This window comes from Brassica oleracea, chromosome C3 (genome assembly GCF_000695525.1).
Source record: "Brassica oleracea var. oleracea cultivar TO1000 chromosome C3, BOL, whole genome shotgun sequence".
NCBI classification, from domain to species: Eukaryota; Viridiplantae; Streptophyta; class Magnoliopsida; order Brassicales; family Brassicaceae; genus Brassica; species Brassica oleracea.
Genome location: NC_027750.1, coordinates 14380690 through 14399507, shown reverse-complemented (window position 1 = coordinate 14399507; position 18818 = coordinate 14380690). Strand labels below are relative to the sequence as shown.

Genomic DNA, 18818 nt, shown 5'->3' with positions numbered 1-18818 from the left:
GATTCGGTTCGGTTCTTCTAATTTGGATTTTTTCCCCAGCCCTAATATATGTTGCACATATATGGTGTTAGTTTATTATGTATAATGTTTCATAAGTAGTAATTTAGTGACTTGACTTTGATATTAATTTTGATATTTTCAGTAAACTAAAGAGATTATTTTGTTGAAATTTTATATTATTTTAAATTATATTATACAAAATAATTGTTTTTAATTAATTTAATTATTTAATGGTTATAACAAAAATAAATTTGTTTGATCTAATTTATTAATTTTGAGTTTCATTACATTTTTGTAACATTGTAAGTATAAAAGTGCATGCTTAATTGTGCTCTAGAAATTTCATATTATACATTATGATTATTTTTTTTTAGAAAAATGAAAATGAATATTTTATTAAATATATCAAAAAATTTATGGGATTTATTTTAGTTACTTTTTGGTAAAATATACACATTTGGCCCAACAATGGAATATAGATGGGAGCTTGGTACATAACAAAATCGAAATTTAAGGGAAGAAATCTTGAAAATAACTAATTCACTTTTAAAATCTAATAGTTTAATAGTCTAAATGGATATGGTCCAGAAGATTACGTAGTGTTGATTTGATCTAATCTATAAAAATGTTGTTAGATATTCTGCTTAAGTGATTTTATATATGTAGATCTTTATTAGATATACACATAAATTTTTGAAATACAATATATATATCAATGTACCCGTTTTTATTAAACTTACGTATTTCATATAAATGTATTACTTTAGCTAATCTTATAAACAATAGATACCATATATAAAGATTTGTCTTATGTGTTATGTACCATATTAAAAAAAATGTTTGTAATGTAATATTTTACAAAAAATGTTAGTAATGTAACAGATGAAACGGATATAAACTTGCATGATTTTGGATACAATACATTCAAAATTCAAAACTAACTATGTTCTGTTCATAATATCAGGTTAGATTTAAATAAAAGTTGTATCTAATCTGTTAATTTTGTGGTAGATGATTAAACGGTTTACTATTCAAACCAAACGGTTTACTATTCAAACCAAACTTCAGTCTTGAGATGTTGGAATGTTTACTATGATGACAGATGGTCAAATATGAATTGTTCTAATTATGGTGTATTGAAAGTGCAGTTCGTGAACTGAAGATAATCAAATATGATTTGTATATTAAGCTGATGTACACTTGTAGTCAGTATTTGAAGTGATCGTATAAGCAGTGCCGGTCCGGATTTTACCGACGCCTAAAGCGGATTCAAAAAATGATGCCCCTCAAAAATCTTACTAAAAGTTTTACATAACAAAAATATACCAAATATTATAAATATATAAGTTGCTATCTAAAAATAAATTTAATCTCTTATGGAACATAGTTAAATTTTTTGGTTTTTTAAGAAGTTAGATTTTTATTTATGCAGAAATAACTTTAATCAGAATTATCAAACGACTGTTGAGATAACAACCATCATTTTATAATTCCAGCATCTTTACAGGCACAACCTTAGCAATTGTATTTGATAACATTTTATAATTTAGTTCTATGTTATAATAGCATTTTACCCCCAAAAGTTAATTCATAAAATATAGCTAAACATGTTAATATCAATTATTTCTTATCAAATTTTCTTGAGTTCTATAACAATTTTATGTTTGTTTGATTCAGAAGTTTCTTAAAAAACTACAAGAACTTATAAAAAAAGAAAAAAAAAACAATTATTTGGGAGATGCAACTATTCTAACGTAGAAGATAAATCACAATGAAACGTGATGAGCAACTGGGAACAGAGAAATAAATATTAGAAGAAAAAAACAGCAAGAAGATAAATTATCTTATGTTAATAAAGCAAAAAAGAGGTTTTTTAACTTTTATCCCCTGTTCGAAAACGCGCTCCAGGCGGCCGGAAACTCGCCGGAAAGGCGTGAGGCGACGGCAAACCGTGGCGATTTGCACTGATTCGGCCAGTTCCTCAGATTTTTTTTTAAACACGATTGTTTTGTAGGTTGTAAGCCCAGAATCACCTATTATATCATAGATCTGTGCAATATATGTTCATATCAACAATTTTCAACCAAAAGCATTATGAAATCGTGAAAAAAAAGGGGAAAAAACGGCTGTAAAATCGCAGGTTGAGAGATTGAAGACGAGGGTAGTTTTGTCATTTCAGCATTAATTAAACCTAGTTCCCAAAAAAAAAATCGAAAATGGCTGTACATACACTCGAACCCGCGACCTGTGTGACTTTTTGAGGTGGGCAAACCACTAGACCACGAATAACCATTAGTATTGTTACACATATTTAATATATAACATTAAATATATATAAATGCCCTAAAACTAATCCCCGATTAATCCCCGGATAATCCCCGATTTTCTCATTATACGCTAGGCCCAATCTGAGCGTACGAGGAACGCCTAGCGAGTTCTTGAACATTGCTTTTATCTAACAACAACTCATTAAATACGAAATGCATAATAAAGGAAACTAGGATTGTTATTATGAAAAACCTCCGTATCTTTCAGTGAATCAATTGTTATTATTATCAGAAATGAAAAAAGAGGAATAGGCAAAGGGGTAGATTTGAACCCGCGACCACACGTTAAAATGATCAAGAACAACTCAAACCACTGAGCTAAAGTGAAACTTGAATATACAGGCGCCCCTAAATTTTTTGTATTCTCTGGTGCCTAAAGCCTTTGCTTTATGGGCTTTACCCCAGGGCCGGCCCTGCGTATAAGCAGAGAAAACCAACGTTTAGCGAACTATTGTTTTGGCAATGTCAGTTTATTGGTTCTAATTGAAAATTGTATTGTTATTGTATAAGTACATAACAGAAGTATGATTTGTGTAACGTCGGTTTCAATTAAGTAACTTAGTTGATATAAGGATATCTTTTAGGAAAATTTGATCGCATAACAATAGGAACACACGAAACAAAGATTGTAACCATTGCATATTCTATGCTACGATATAGTCGCTATATTTATGTATAATGGCAAAAATACCCAACATGCGCTTGAAAAACGTTGGGCCCACCACTTTTTCCAATTGCACTTACCCCTGGCAACTGAACAATTTCTTCTCCCGTTCAACACTCAACAAAGCAACAACGAAGACGGATTTGGAGAAAGTTCACCTTTGTTTCACCTGTGAAACAAGCCGGACTATTTCTCATATCGTTGTGGGTTAAAGCGTGAGGCAACACTACTTCGAATTTTGGGTACAAAAGGCGGTGGTAAGTGTCGTTGGCGGCTCCAATTCAGAGGAGAAAAGGAAGACATCATGGGAGGTAAGTTTGATTTCATAGCATTATAGCACCCAGTTTCATTATTCGAGAAAATCTGATCGGGTTTTTGAAATCGATACCTCCCTAGCCAATATATTGCAGATCTGTGGTTGAGGGGTGAACGACTTCGGAGTATAAAGAAAGGTACTTTAAAACTGTTTCACCGTTCGATCATACAAGAACAAATTAATCTTCTAAATTACTAGACTATTTGCTAAATATAAGTAGTATTCTGCATATTTGGTAACTTGTCTTTGGCCAAGTTCTGTGAAGTTATGTGTTGCATACAAGCTATCCTTTTGCTTTATATTTGAAGTATATCATGGTCCATGTTTGTATTATGTATTGTCAATGCTACGAATAAATTGTATAGCCTAAAATTCAGCAGATGTGGCCCAGTGACTATAATATTATCACTGGTAATGTAGTATTCCTTGACATGGTCAGCTAATGAACATTTGACCAATTGCCAGATGGCCTAGTTATGTTGTTGCATTTACTTTCTCTGTGTCTAATGTACATCCGGAAATGGGTTCATTGATATAATAATCTTGATATTTTTTTATAATGTATGAAAATTGTTTATTTTGATGTAAAGAGATACATACTAGATGAGCAAAGTATGTAGTATAGTCACCATGGTGTCAAAAAAATGGTTCGATTATAGTCTACAAGCTCGGTGTGTCTCTTAGAATAGTTTACTATGCTATATGATATATGTGCATAGTATAAAAATATATGTTGAATTGAACATGTCGTGATATATGTGACCATATTATATGCAATATAGAATAGTTGAAACTGTAATCAAGTTGGTTTGTAAGTTTAATATACAGTGATTCCATTTCGCAGGTTTAACGTCTGTTGCAACGCTTGTTCTCATTGACCTCAATGCCAATCAGTGCATGCACCAATGTGCGACCCTAACAGAAGAGGCATTTTAAACTGCAGTTATGCCATATGCAATTGAAGCCTTCTCCACATTTAACCCACACCAACTCCCGTAATAATCAACTTGCTGCTTCCCATCTGTTTAACTTTCTTCAGATGAGACTTGGAACTTATCGAATTTTCTTAACTTTTCCCTAAGCGCGGACTTTGGACTTCTATGTCCTCCGAATTTCTTGTATTATTTTGGATTATATCTTATTTTCAACTAAGCGCAACATATTTATTTATCCTTAGCCATTACCAAAGTTTGATAGTCTTTATATGTCAGTACCACATAATGCAAATAGAAAGACTATTACCTTACTAATGTAGTATAGTATCGGTCAACTTGTTTGTACAAAGACATCTGAATCTGATGCCATACTATATTTAATATAGTATAGTTGCATGTCAGCGTTTTTTCATACAAGTACATGCGTATATATATGTTCCCTCCATCGATGATGTCATGTTCCCATGTAGCTCATGCCTCTTATTTTGTATTTTGCTCACAGCCTCTACGAAAAAATCTCCTTGGTTGGTTGACTATATGACCATATTATATGCCATATAGTATAGTCTTTTGACCTCGGGTTTGGTATAAAACAGAAAAAAAAATTTCTCTAACATTAGAGTCTGATTATTTGGCCCTCATTAATTCACAAGTTTTATCTCCTATTTCATTAGCCATGTACATTAATATACTTAGCTGTTTACACTGCTCGTATACATTTGATTCACCAACTTTCATTACCTTTATTTGCATTTGATATATGTGGGGTTCCATATTGAATCCGGTTAACTTTCTCCCTACACATACTCAAGTTTCTACAGCTCGAACTTAAATACCATATGTTTGTTTGATTGTGCGGTCATCCTCCATTGCATGAATCATACTCGTGTTATTGTATTTTTGTTTCTTGTCTGCCCATACTATATTACATATAGTGTATATTTATATAGCAGAGACTAACATGAGTAACACGAACACCATGGTTCTTGTTCGGGAAATGTTGATGGTTTAAATTTATTAAGTTAGTGGTTAGGATATAGAAGTGAGTATAGTTTTTGGTACAACACAATTAATCACATGGGTTCTCCTTTATGTATGCTTGCCCACGCACACGCGCTTGGAGGGTTCTTTTCGGCAATTTTGGACCAAACCAGTCTTTTTTGTGAGTCCGAACAGTGGTATGAATATATTCTTCATTTTGTTGGCTCTTATGAATATGAGGCAAATTCTCCCTATCTTTTATGATACACATGTATAATAATTAATAAACTATATCTCGTTGCACAGATTTTTGTTTTCATTTATTTTTATATAAACATTTTGTTTTCAATTCTAAATTGGTATATATTATAATATATATGTGTCTATCGGTTTTTAAAACATAATAAGTTTACGGTATATTTTTTCATTGAATAGATTGTTTCAAACTTTCACATGTATTTGTATCTTCTTCTATATATATATTTTCGGATTATTATTTCATTATTAAAATCGTAACTATATATATAAAGATTAGTAAAATATTGTTTTATTGACATATTCAAAGATATTGTAACATTTCACAAATTTAGAAGTTATTTTTAAAATTAAATTTTTCGCTTCATAGATTTATATTATCAAGTAAATAATTAAATATTTAGTTTTTGTTTAATTTTTAAAATAAACTATATAGTTTAAAATTTGTTTTCATTGGTTTAAGGTAGTAATGATTAATCATTGTTAGATAATATGATTTTTATTATTTAAAAAAAATCTTTATGATTTTAAAAGTTAACATCGACAAATATTTAAATATTTAACATATGGAGGTATAGTATTACAACATTAAATTATATCTATTTAATTTATATTATCTATAAATCCTATGGATCATCTATTGTTTAAATTCAATTATTAATAACCCAATAAAAATTTCTGGTATGCTCAAAATTTAAATGATAAGATTAGAGATTAAATGTAACATGATTTTCTAGGAATAGGTTCATTAGGTCCATTTTTAAAAAAAATCACACATGAATCAATTGTGACTTCTGTTTTAAAATATAAGATGGTTGAATCTAGAATAGGTGCAATTAACAACATTTTTTTTTTTTTGTAAACTTCCAATTAACAACATTTCCTAGTAGATAAAAATAAGACCCTAAATTAGATTTTCTATTTAAACAATAAGTAAAAGTGAAAAATATATTCCATTTGATTGGTAAGTTTCTAATGGAATTTAGAGTAAATTTAAAATTAGTGTAATAAGTTATGCTAAAAAGGTTTTCCAGTCACACTCTAGTACATTTTTTTTTTAGCAGCAAACGGCTATTCTATTACTCAAACTTGAGGTGGTCTGAAAAGTCAGACCGGAATAGAACAATCAATAAAACACAAAGGTCTATGTAAAGAGCAACCAATAACACTCTAGTACATTGGATCAAGGTATACGTGTATATATATATATATATATATATATATATATATGCATATGATATTAATGTTTGCCCAAAAAAGTATATATATATATGTACTGATCGTTTGTAGAATTTAAAATATATTTTTTTATTTTAAATTTTGAAGAAAAAAAGCACTTTCTTAGCAGTTCAAGATTTAGATTCTAGTTTTTGTTTTTCTTTTTCCAAAATATATTTTATTTATCAATCATAATTTTTGAGGTTCAGATTGTAACTTTGTTAATATATTATTGTCTTTGATGTAAGGAAAAATGCGATAACTACAAGTCTCCACCAAACGGATTTTTAGTATACGCTACCTCGCACTCTCACATGTTATCGAATTCGTCTTTTATTGAGAAATTCATTTCAAAGTTAGAATAGTGCTTGATATTATGCTTATGATGAACCACCTCAGAAATACGTTTTATACTATCCTATCCTTTCTACGAAAAATAGAAAAAAAAAAGACCACAAAAATGAGAATACCCTTCCAAAGTATAAATTAATAAATAAAATTTGACAAAAGAAAAATTGATAAATAAAAATGTACTTCTTCCGTAAAAAAAAATTGTTTCAAAAAGATACATATTTTGTATTTCAATGCATATTTTATCAACTAATAATTATTAATTGCAAATTTAAAAAAAAACTTAATTGTACTTTTTAAATTCTTATTGATTTAGAATTATAGAAAAAAAAATAATCACATGTTTTATTAATATGCATGAAAAATTTAAAATATATATCTTATTGAAAGAGATGAAGTATTTCAGAACTCGGTACAAATATGACTCGACAATCAATACAAAACAATGATGGAAGTATTGTGCTCAACCAGATCTGTGAAGACAAGATACATTTTGATGCTCACTTCCACAATGATTAATTGTAACATCACATGGCTACGTTTCTGTCAAAATCATTCTTGTTTTAACCTGTTACTTCATTTGGCTGACTTGACTATTGTTGCCAAAATCGCCAAACAATGAGCAGCCAGCAATTATCAATATCTTTTTCCTGGTTTCCAAATATCATGTGTATAATTTCTTTTGGAAAAATTTAAACCAAGAATCAAAATTTGTAAGGAAAACATATTACTTTTTCAATATTAAAAAAAACCCTAAAACTTTTTATAAAGCTAATGAATAGTTTTTATTGCAAAGTTAGTGTTTAGAACATTTCCAGTGGTTAATTTCATTTTTTATTTTCAAAAGTTTAGTTTTAGAAAAATAAAGATAAAAAAGAAACATTTACTTCTTTTGTTCACTTCATTTTCTCTTTACAAAAATATTCCGAATAGATTATATCTCCAATTTGTCATCAATTGGTAATATTTTTTCACTTTTTCGTATTTACTAACTTTACTCTATTATTTTATTTTAAAAATAATTCAACATAATTACTGTTTAATATAAATTAAACTATAAAAATATTACATAATATAAGCAGAAAAAAATTCAACATATTTTATAAAGAAACACCATATATATAATTTTTATATAAGTAATTAACAAAAGCGTTTTGAAGTAAAAAAAATGTGTTTATTTATCTTTGATTCTTCTTTAGCAAACTAAAATTTTTAGAAATGAATATTTTCATGCTTTTCGATATAAATATCTAATAAGATGAAACTAATAATTGAAAATAACATTAATTGCATAATATTAACATATATAATTTATTTTGGCAAAAGAAGAAATACATACAAATTAAGGACCAATTTATAATTTAAAAAATACATCTTAAGAAAAATCCATCTTAAAAAAATCCATCTTAAAAAGTGATTATGTGAACAATATATCTTAAAATTTAAAGAAATACTATTCATTACTTTATTCTAAACAAGAAAATATAACTGAAGTAAAAAATAAAATAAAATAAACAACATAATAAAAAGTCATAACAAATCCTGTAGCTACTTGTACTAAAAAAACAAGTAAGGGTAATTCCTCCTAAACAATAAAATATGTTGACATGTGGAGGAACATATTTACTAGTTATATCGTCTGCAATCGCTTGAATCTCAAGTCGTTCTTCGAACTGTTACCGAGGCTTTTGCTTCTGTTCAATATATAATGACTGAAGCTAACTTCGGTTGGTTAATCCGATCAGTTCATCGATGGTCGGCAAGTATGATGGTCCTAATGATGATCATGCATGTATTTCGTGTATACCTCGCCGGTGGTTTTAAAAAACTTCGCGAATTAGCAATACATTCTTAAAATGTTGGTATTTATATGAATAACTTTAACACAAAAAACATTATTGTACCTATTCGATTTCAAAAACAAGATGATGAAGTAACGAAATTTAAATATTGAGTTAAAAATAGATTATTTTTCAAAAAAAGAAGAAGATCATATTATACATTAATGTTGTACAAAGAAACTACCATGAGTCATTCATTTTCTAATGGTGCTTTTAACAATAGGCCGGGAGACCCACGGTGGCGTAATTTAGACAGCAGCCTCCAACAACTAACTTAGCCCTTTCCTCGTATGTCGTGTCCTTTTCTTCATTTGTTTTGTTCTATGTTTTCTTGCGAAACATATATAATAAAATATTCACAACTGTTTTGCTTGTTTTTTTCTAATTAGAATATTGAATGAATGATATAGAATGGTGGTATTACTTTATCATGGCCTAAGCTGCTTTATCTTGGAATTTGCTCCTAGTAAGATGCTCTTATAGGGATCAATAAATATCTTTGCATAAAAAGAGTAGATTCATTAAGATCAGTTAACTGAAAAGTTTTGGAGATTAACCAGTTGATGAGAATGTCCACGGGTGAATCACTTATATATGCGGATAACACGATATTGTTCCTAAATATTGAAGAACGCATATAAAGTTCTTAGATGCCTTCTCCTTTGGTATGAACAAGCCTCCGGTCAAGCAATTAACACTGCAAAGTCATCAATCTCCTTCTCAAGACGAACTCCTCCTCGGTTAAAAGTGCTAGTGAAATATTCTCTTCAGATCCAAAATGAGAGAGGAGTAGACAAATACCTAGGACTTTTCGAGCATTTCGGGCATAGGAAGAAAGATATATTTGCGTCGATTGTGGACATGATCAAGCAAAAAGCAAAAGGATGGTCAAATAGGCTCCTCTCCACAGCTATGAAACTAGTCATGCTAAAGAGTGTCTTAAATGCAATTCCTTTTCATGTTATGACTTGTTTTAAGCTTCTGGTGTCTCTTTACAAGCATATTCAGTCTTGGATTACAAGGTTCTGGTGGGATTCCAATTCTGGAACAAAAAAAATGACAAGGGTTTCTTGGGACATGTCACAAACCAAGTCAAATGGAGGACTCAGGTTTAGAGATTTTCTGTGTTTCAACGACGCCTTCCTTGCTAAATTAAGCTGGAGACTATTGCACAATCCGTCATGCCTCCCAGTAGCGAATCCAAACTGATTTCTGACTGGGTGCACACAGTATAAATTTACGAATGATAATATGTGTTTATATAAAATTAGGCTAAGAAACACACTATTTTAAAAAATATTATGGGTGCATGTGCATACCCTCTCTCCTTACTAGCTTCGCCCCTGATGCCTCCTCTCTAGAATCCTATTCGGGAAGTATTGTCAAGCCGAGGACTTTTTACTATGTCCAGACAGAGCGACGAAGTCACATGGCTGGCGATAAATTTTGCTGGGAAGGGACCTGCTAGTGCGGAATATGTGATGGTCCGTTGGTGACTGGAAGCTGGTCAAAGCATGGAGCGATCCATGGCTCAATACATCTAGCCAATAAATGGTTATATGCAAATATGATTATATATTAATGGAATAATTTTTTTTCAAAATAAATAATGTTATTATCTAATAATATTTTGATGGAATAAAAAGGGAATTGTTATGTTGTTAGGATTTTATTATGCAAATATAAAAAATAATCTAAACAATTTCTTTAGGAGACGGTCTATTTTAAAATATCACACATGAAAAAAAGTCATGACTTCTATTTTAATAGTATAGATAGATAGATAGATATGGAGTTGACTATTCTATGTAAAATTATTTTAGTTGAAATTTCATTTTATGTATCATCACAAAAGAGCAAACATATGACAATAAGATATTTATAAGCAGTTGTAACAAATTAAATAAAATATTCTTACTGTTTCAACAATCAACATAAATTAAAATATTACATTAATTTCCTGTAAGGACATTTTTGTTTCACCTATAAAGAAGTTAATCATTAAATGTTATGTGTGGGTCTATTTTACGGTTAATATATATATATATATATATATATATATATATATATATATATATATATATATATATATCAAAGAGACTTGTTATAAAAAAGGTCCAAAATCCAGTAAATATCTTTAACGGTCTAACACTGTTCGATTATCTCTCTCTCTTCTCACCATTCTCTCTCTCTCTTTTACGGGAGAAAAAGAGATGAGAAGCTTCACTTGCGATTCAATCTTATGATTGAATCGATTCTTTTGGGTGTAAATATTTTTGCGTTAGGATTAAACGGTTCGCTTAGTCAAATCTAGTTCCTATTATTAAGGGATATTTGCTTCAGTTTTAGTAATTGATTCAGTCTTGTTCGTGTTCCTCATTCTTAGGAAGTAGTTGAAGTCCACGTTTGTGGCACGTTGTACTCAGGCTATATATTGAGCCTTCCCCTTTCTCAATTTTAAGCTTGCAGTTTCAGTTATTGACTTCTCTATACTTTACATTTGGTATCAGAGCAAAATCGAGAGTGAAGAGAGAAATGATGGCTGAGAAAGAGAGTGTGTTAAGCATCCCCAAGTTCGATGGAGACTATGAACATTGGGCCATGCTGATGGAGAACCTGTTGAGATCCAAAGAATGGTGGAGTCTCATTGAGGAATGGATCCCATAACCGGCTCGGGGGACAGTACTCAACGGCCAATAACGAGCATAATTGGCAGAGATGAAGCTCAAAGACCTGAAGGTGAAAAACTACTTGTTTGCTTCTATCGACAAAACCATCATAAAGAAAATCTTGCAGAAGAACAACTCCAAAGATCTCTAGGATTCCATGAAAGGCCAAGTTTCAAGGAAATGAACGTGTTCGTAGTGCTCAGTTGCAGAGGATGCGAAAAGACTTTGAGATCTTATAGATGAAGAACGGCGAGAGTGTAACATAGTACTTTGTTCGGGTGATGCTTGTCGCCAATGACATGAGGAACTTGGGAGAAGACATGCATGATAGCAAAGTGGTGGAAAAGGTGTTGAGAAATCTATCTGAGAGTTTCATATATATAGTGTGTGTGATAGAGGAATCAAAAGATATCAAAAATATTTCGATTGATGAGTTTCAGAGCTCGCTACTTGTTCATGAACAAAAGTTCAAAAAGAAGGAGAGTGAAGAGCAAGTGCTCAAAGTCAGTGAAGACATGGGGTCAGGACGAGGAGAGAATGGTCGATAGGAAGAGGTGAAAAATCGAGGAGCCTTTGGAGGAAGAAGAGGAGGAGCAAGCAGAGGCTCCTTCAACAAAGCCATGGTGGAGTGCTACAAGTGCCATAAGCTAGGACATTTCCAAAACGAATGTCCTGACTGGGAGAAAGGAGCGAACTATGCAGAGTTTGAAGGCTTAGAAGACATGGTTCTAATGGCACAAGTGGACGTGAAAGATGTTGAGCAAATATGGTTTCTGGATACAGGATGTAGCAACCATATGTGTGGAGAAAAAAATGGTTCAGTGACTTGGAGGAAGGCTACAAACATACAGTCAAGCTGGGAGACAACTCAAAGATGTTAGTAGTGGGAAGAGGCAATGTTAAACTTGAGACTGAAGGAGCATCACACATCATCACGAATGTGTACTACATTCCAGAACTGAAGAACAACTTGATAAGCATTGGTCAGTTGGTAGAGAGAGGAATGTCGGTTCTTATTCAGAGAGAAGCATGCAAGTTGTATCATCCAGAGAGTGGGTTGATCATGAAATCGGTCATGACGTCCAAACGAATATTTGTGATCAAAGCAAAGATGATGGCACAAGACTTGACTTGCTTCAAAACGTCAACAGAGGACGCAACACACTTATGGCATTGCAGATATGGGCATTTGAGCTACAACTCGCTAAGAAAGTTGCAGTCCAAAAGTATGGTGAGAGGTATACCCGAAATCAAGGTGCCAAGCAAGCTGTGCAAAAACTGCATAACTGGGAAGTAACAAAGGGAGATAATACCAAAAAGGAGCACATGGAGGGCATCACGACAGCTGCAACTGATTCACTCAGATCTGTGTGTGCCAATAACACCAGAATCAAGCAGCCACAAAAGGTGCATAATCACCTTTATTGATGACTTCTCACGAAAATGTTGGGTTGATTTTCTCAGTGAAAAGTCACAAGCTCTAGATGCATTCAAGAAGTTCAATGCTGGTAGAAAGGGAAACTGGTCTACTGATTAAGTGGGTAAGATCAGACAGAGGTGGAGAATATAACTCAGGAGAGTTCAAGGAGTTGTGTGAAAGTCAGGGGATACAAAGGCAACTAACTGCAGCGTTCACACTGCAACAAAACGGGATTACTAAGCGAAAGAACCGAACCACAATAACATGGTTAGGAGTGTGTTGATCGGGAAAAAGGTACCTAAGCTCTTTTGGCCTGAAGCAACGATGAGGTGTATCCATGTTCTGAGTCGCAGTCCGGCTGCAGCTATTGATGGAATTACAGCGGAAGAAGCTTGGAGTGGAAAGACTCCACTTGTTGACCACTTCAGGTTGTTTGGGTGTATTGCTCATGCACATATACCCAAGGAGAAGAGAAAGAAGCTAGATGATAAGAATATCAAGTGTGTCCTATTTGGGTTAAGTGAAGAATCCAAAGCATACAGATTGTATGATCCAGTGGGAGGTAAAATCATCATAAGCAGAGATATAGTGTTTGAAGAAGATGCTGAATGGGAGTGAAAGAATGAATCAGAAGAAGAATATAAAGAGTTCTCATAGAATGATGAAGATTCTACAGAAGAGACAGAACCAGAAGCTGATGCAGGAACTGGAACTGAAAACAATAGTGAATCCAATGCAATTGGCTCAAGCGTACAAGAAGGAAGAAGAAGAAAACCGCCAACATGGATCCAAGAGTATGTGAGTGGAGAAAACCTTTTTAAAGATGAAGAAGAAGGAATAGAGAACTTTGTTTTCTTCACTGAACTTGGCGATCCATCATGCTATGAGGAAGCTGTAGAAGACACCAGATGGAGAAAAGCTATGGATCAAGAAATTGATTCCATTGAGAGAAATGAGACATGGGAGTTGTGCACTCAACCGGCTGGAGCAAATACAATCAGGTGAAGTGGATTTTCAAGACCAAGCTGAATGATAATGGTGAGATTGACAAGTGCAAAGCTCGTCTATTGCAAAGGGGTATGCACAAAATTATGGTATTGACTACACTGAGGTTTTCGCTCCAGTAGCTAGATGGGATACTATTATAGTGATTCTTGCTTTGGCTGCTCAAAAGGGTTTGATGATCTATCAACTTGATGTGAAGAGTGCCTTTCTCCATGGAGAGCTCAGTGAAGAAGTGTATGTTGATCAGCCACAAGGATATGAGAAGAAGGGGCGTGAAACCGAGGTATACAAGCTCAACAAAGCTTTATATGGGCTCAAACAAGCTCCAAGAGCTTGGTATAGCAGGATTGAGGGTTACTTCACAAAGTAGGGGTTTGAAAAGTGTCCACACAAACACACACTTTTCGTAAAAGTTGACCAAAGGTAATCTGCTTATCATGTCTCTATACGTCGATGATCTGATTGTGAGAGGAACTAAGGCGAGTATGGTTGAGGAGTTTAAAGCCTCCATGAAGACAGATTCGACATGTCTGACCTAGGAGAAATGAGGTACTTTCTTGGAGTGGAGATCACTCAAGATGAGACATGGATATTCATGTGCCAGAAGAAGTACGCTCGTGAGAGCTTGGAGAGGTTTAAGTTGGAAGACTGCAACTCAGTTAGGAATCCCATTGTTTTGGGAACCAAACTGGTGAAGGAAGATAGATCAGGGAAGGCAGACGCTAGTGTATACAAGCAGATGGTGGGAAGTATGATGTACTTGGCTGCTGCAAGACCTGATCTAACGTATGTTCTTGGTCTGATCAGTAGGTTTATGGAAAGTCCTACGCAAATTCATATGGGAGCTGTGAAAAGAGTACTTCAGTATGTTAAGGGGACGATGGACTTAGGTGTTCACTACAAAAGGAACAGGGAGCAGAACACTTGAAGCCTACTCATACAGTGATTATGCGGGTGACTTAGACAGAAGGAGAAGCACATCGGGTTATGTTCTGTTCTTAAGCGATGCAGTCATCTCTTGGTCATCTAAGAAAAAACTGGTGGTTACATTGTCCACCACATGAGCTGAATTCGTAGCTGCAGCAGGGTGTGCTTGTCAGGTGATTTGGATGAGAAGAATATTAGAAGAAATTGAGCTGTTGCAGAAGGAAGACATGATCATATACTGTGACAACATGTCCACTATCAAGCTCTCTAAGAATCCAATGATGCATAAGAGGAGTATGCACATATATGTGAGGTTTCATTTCCTCAGGGATCTCACAAAGGATGGAGTGGTTGATCTGGTTCACTAACGGAGGAGAAAGTTGCAGATATCATGACTAAGCCCCTGAAGTTGGAGACCTTAGAGAAGCTGCATGGAATGCGTGGAGTGTCGTATTAAACTGAAACATGATGTTTCAGTTTAAGGGAGGATTTGTTAGGATTAAACGGTTAGCTCAGTCAAATCTAGTTCCTATTATTTAGGGATATTTGCTTCAGTTTTAGTATTTGATTCAGTGTATTTGATTCAGTCATGTTCGTGTTCCTCATTCTTAGGAAGTAGTTGAAGTCCACGTTTGTGGCACGTTGTACTCGGGCTATATATATATTCAGTCTTTCCCTTTTTCAATGTTAAGCTTGCAGTTTCAGTTATTGGCTTCTCTATACTTTGCATTTTGATCTGCGGATCAATTTTGGGTTTTCGCAAGGCGAACTCGCTTTTCTCTAAAGCGATTTTGTTGTGTTTTAAATCCGACTTTCTCCATCCTTTTTTAATTGATATTTCATTTGATTTTATAAGACTCCAATCTTCTTGTTAGTTAAGCTTAATTTCTTTCCTATACAAGGAATCAATCTTCGGTTTCAGAGTATTATGGCGAAGTATCCTTTGAGGGTTTCAGCTTAAGATGATTGATCAAGCGTGGAGAGATGATGCAGGTTCAGAATTAGCTTAAGCTTTTTTTTTTTTAAAGCGTTCTAGCAAGGTCGGTCATGTCTTTATCTCTTTGAAGCTACTCATTGGATTCACCTCTACCAAGAAGATGAAGATCGTGTCGGCGAGTAAAGAATGGAGAAACGTTCAACTAGATCAATTCGTCGAAGAAAGTAGCTGAAGGTTTCTGATCCGGTAGGTCCCCGGCGGAACTGGTAGCGTCATCTCTAATCTCCAGAAACGTCGAACGCCAGCTTAAGAAGCACGTGGCACTCATGCGTTAGGGTTATTCGTTAAAAAGCACATGTTTTTTTTTCTTAATCTTTATTTTGTGTTTAGTTGGGTTTCGACTGGGCTGAATGTATAAATAAGAATATGTTGAATCTACTTGTAATGTTTGGGTTTCGACCCTTTAGTAAAAATGCTGACAAAAAAAGTCTTTAACGGTCTAACAATTTTTTTTTTGTCAAAAACGGTCTAACCAATTAAAAAGAAGAAGGTGTTTGTAAATAACTAATACTAACTCATATACGGTAGAAAAACAAATCTATACTATTATTTGAGAAGTAAATTTGTTTACTTATCGTTTTTTTCATGATTTTAGTGAATTTGCTTACGTGTCATTTTTTCCATTATTTTAGAATAAGTAATTAGTTTAATTAATATTATTATTTAAAATTTTATTTTATTATATATATATTATTATATTTAAGATAAATAATAAACATTAAACTATTCTACTGATATATAACTATTATTTTAAAAATATATTTTAATATACAATTATCATGATATTTAAGACATTTAATTAATCAATAGATATTAACAATATCTACCGATATATCATAATTACATTAATCTTATTTATTGTTTTGGAACAGGTTTTTCTTATATTTATTTTATGATTCGAATGACTAATATTATATCCAGTTTCTCTGATTCTTATTAGAAATATTGATCCAAATATAAATTATTATAATTTTTTTATATAAGTATACAATATTTTTTAATTAATCAATTTTTTTTGTTTATTCGGTTGATCGGTTAATATATACTAAACCATATCCATATAGTACGTTTTTTAAAAATAACATCCATTCAGTTTATTCGGTACTACAAAATCTAAACTATCTTCTCAATTTTGGTTCGGTTCAGTTTTACCGGATTGAACACCCCTAGGCTATTATTATTTTGTTAATTTTTTTATGGGTTGTAATTGCTTATAATCCTTTCATTGTCACTGGATTTCTTTTCAGTCCAAATACAATAAATCCAATTTTTAATTTGATTATTATTATAGAAAATATTTTGATCCAAAATCTACATGCATAAATAAAACTATGAAACAATATAACATAATTTAGTATATTGATTAGCAATATGAATATCGAAGTATTATTACATAATATTAATTTAAATTTGTATCTAATTCAATAATTTTTAAAATAAAATAAATATTAGAATTAAAAATTGTTATATATATATTTAAATATTAGTCCGCACAAGGTGAAGGACATCAACTAGTTAATAAGTTAGGTATGAAGTAAGAAACTTATAATCACGGGAAAACAAATCGTTTCATTAAAAACAATCTACAATAGGATATAACCATAAGAACATTATTAATTTTCGGTTAGGTAAACATAAAAAAAAAAAATCCTAGAAATATATTAGTAACTTAGTTATTAAATTTACTTTAAAATGAATAAAGCTCATGGAAATTATGAAATGGAAGAAAAGTTACCACTTCGCCATGATTGCATCTTTGTTACTTCAATAATATGAACTAAATGGAAGCAAACTTAAATCCAATTGCTAAAACGATGCCATATACTCTTTAAACGCTTCACCAAGAAAGAAATATCAGAAATTCGTAATACATGACGAACCGAATTTTCTTAATTTGAGAAAAGAAAGATATTATTGGCAACGAACTTAACTAGCGCCTTTTGGTTCAGAGTCTCAGGTATGGTTTTTGTAATGACCCACCACTCCCACCATCTCCACTTCTTTCTCCAACCCCACCACTTCCACCTTCTCTTCCACCATCTCCACCTTCTTCCCCACCATCTCCAACTTCTATAAAACTTAAGAAAGAGAGAGAGAGAGAGAGAGAAAGAGAGAGAGAGAAGAAGAAGAAGAAGAAGAGAGAAAGCTCACCTGAGCTCGTCGCCGGAGCCACCACACGCCAGGACGTCGTCAAGCTCGTCACCACCATCATCCGCAACCAAAGGTAATCGAAAACCGCCATGTTTTTGAGTTAAGTTTCGGCCGTTTTAGTAAATCGACCATAACTTTCTAACCGTGATGAATCTCGTGAATCCAAGACTACCATCGTGTTCCTCTCGTCGAGACGAATCCGTGGCCACCAAAAACGCCTCAATCGGAGTCCGGACGAAGCCGCACGCGCCTCCGGAAGTTTCGCCTCTGCGCGCGTGAGGTACACGCGCCGCCGCCGGAAAACGTCGCCACCGCCGGACCACCGTCCCCCGCCGCCGGAATATCCGCCGTCGCCGCCGTTGACCGTCGCCGGTAACTCGCCGGTGACTCGGTCAACTCGTCCGAGTCAACTCAGTGAGTCAACTCGGTTGACTCGGTTAACCACTGGTTTGACCGGTTTAAATTGATTTCGTTTCGGTTAGGGTAAACCGGTCGGTTTAGTCAAATCGATTTCTGGTCAAAGCTTGACCGGGTTGACTTTGACCAACGAGTTGACTTTTCCGTAAATACCCGTTTTAAACCGTTCGAAAGGCGTTCTGACTCGAAATTTCGATCTGATTTCAGATTTGGAGTCCATTTGAGCAGCTGGAGGTCATATATACCACTTCTCTTCATTGCTAAGGTGAGGGCTATTCCGTTAAATCCCGAGCTAGTTTAGTACTACCATTATGGAAAGTTTAGTTTCGAAACATGATCCGTCT

General features: G+C 33.3%; 1 protein-coding gene and 1 long non-coding RNA gene across 2 annotated transcripts in view; both read left to right on the top strand.

Moving 5' to 3' along the window:
* The first annotated feature begins 14508 nt into the window (after nucleotides 1-14508).
* On the top strand, nucleotides 14509-14910 carry LOC106329944 (uncharacterized mitochondrial protein AtMg00810-like). Its single transcript, XM_013768539.1, has one exon. It carries the CDS (start codon nucleotides 14509-14511, stop codon nucleotides 14908-14910), a length of 402 nt encoding a protein of 133 aa, XP_013623993.1.
* Nucleotides 14911-17938: 3028 nt separating this feature from the next.
* The window catches only part of LOC106332473, a 5012-nt gene continuing 4132 nt past the window's right edge, over nucleotides 17939-18818 (top strand). Inside the window, exon 1 of the long non-coding RNA XR_001268099.1 lies at nucleotides 17939-18739. This is a non-coding gene — a long non-coding RNA (uncharacterized LOC106332473). The remainder of the gene's footprint in view (nucleotides 18740-18818) is intronic.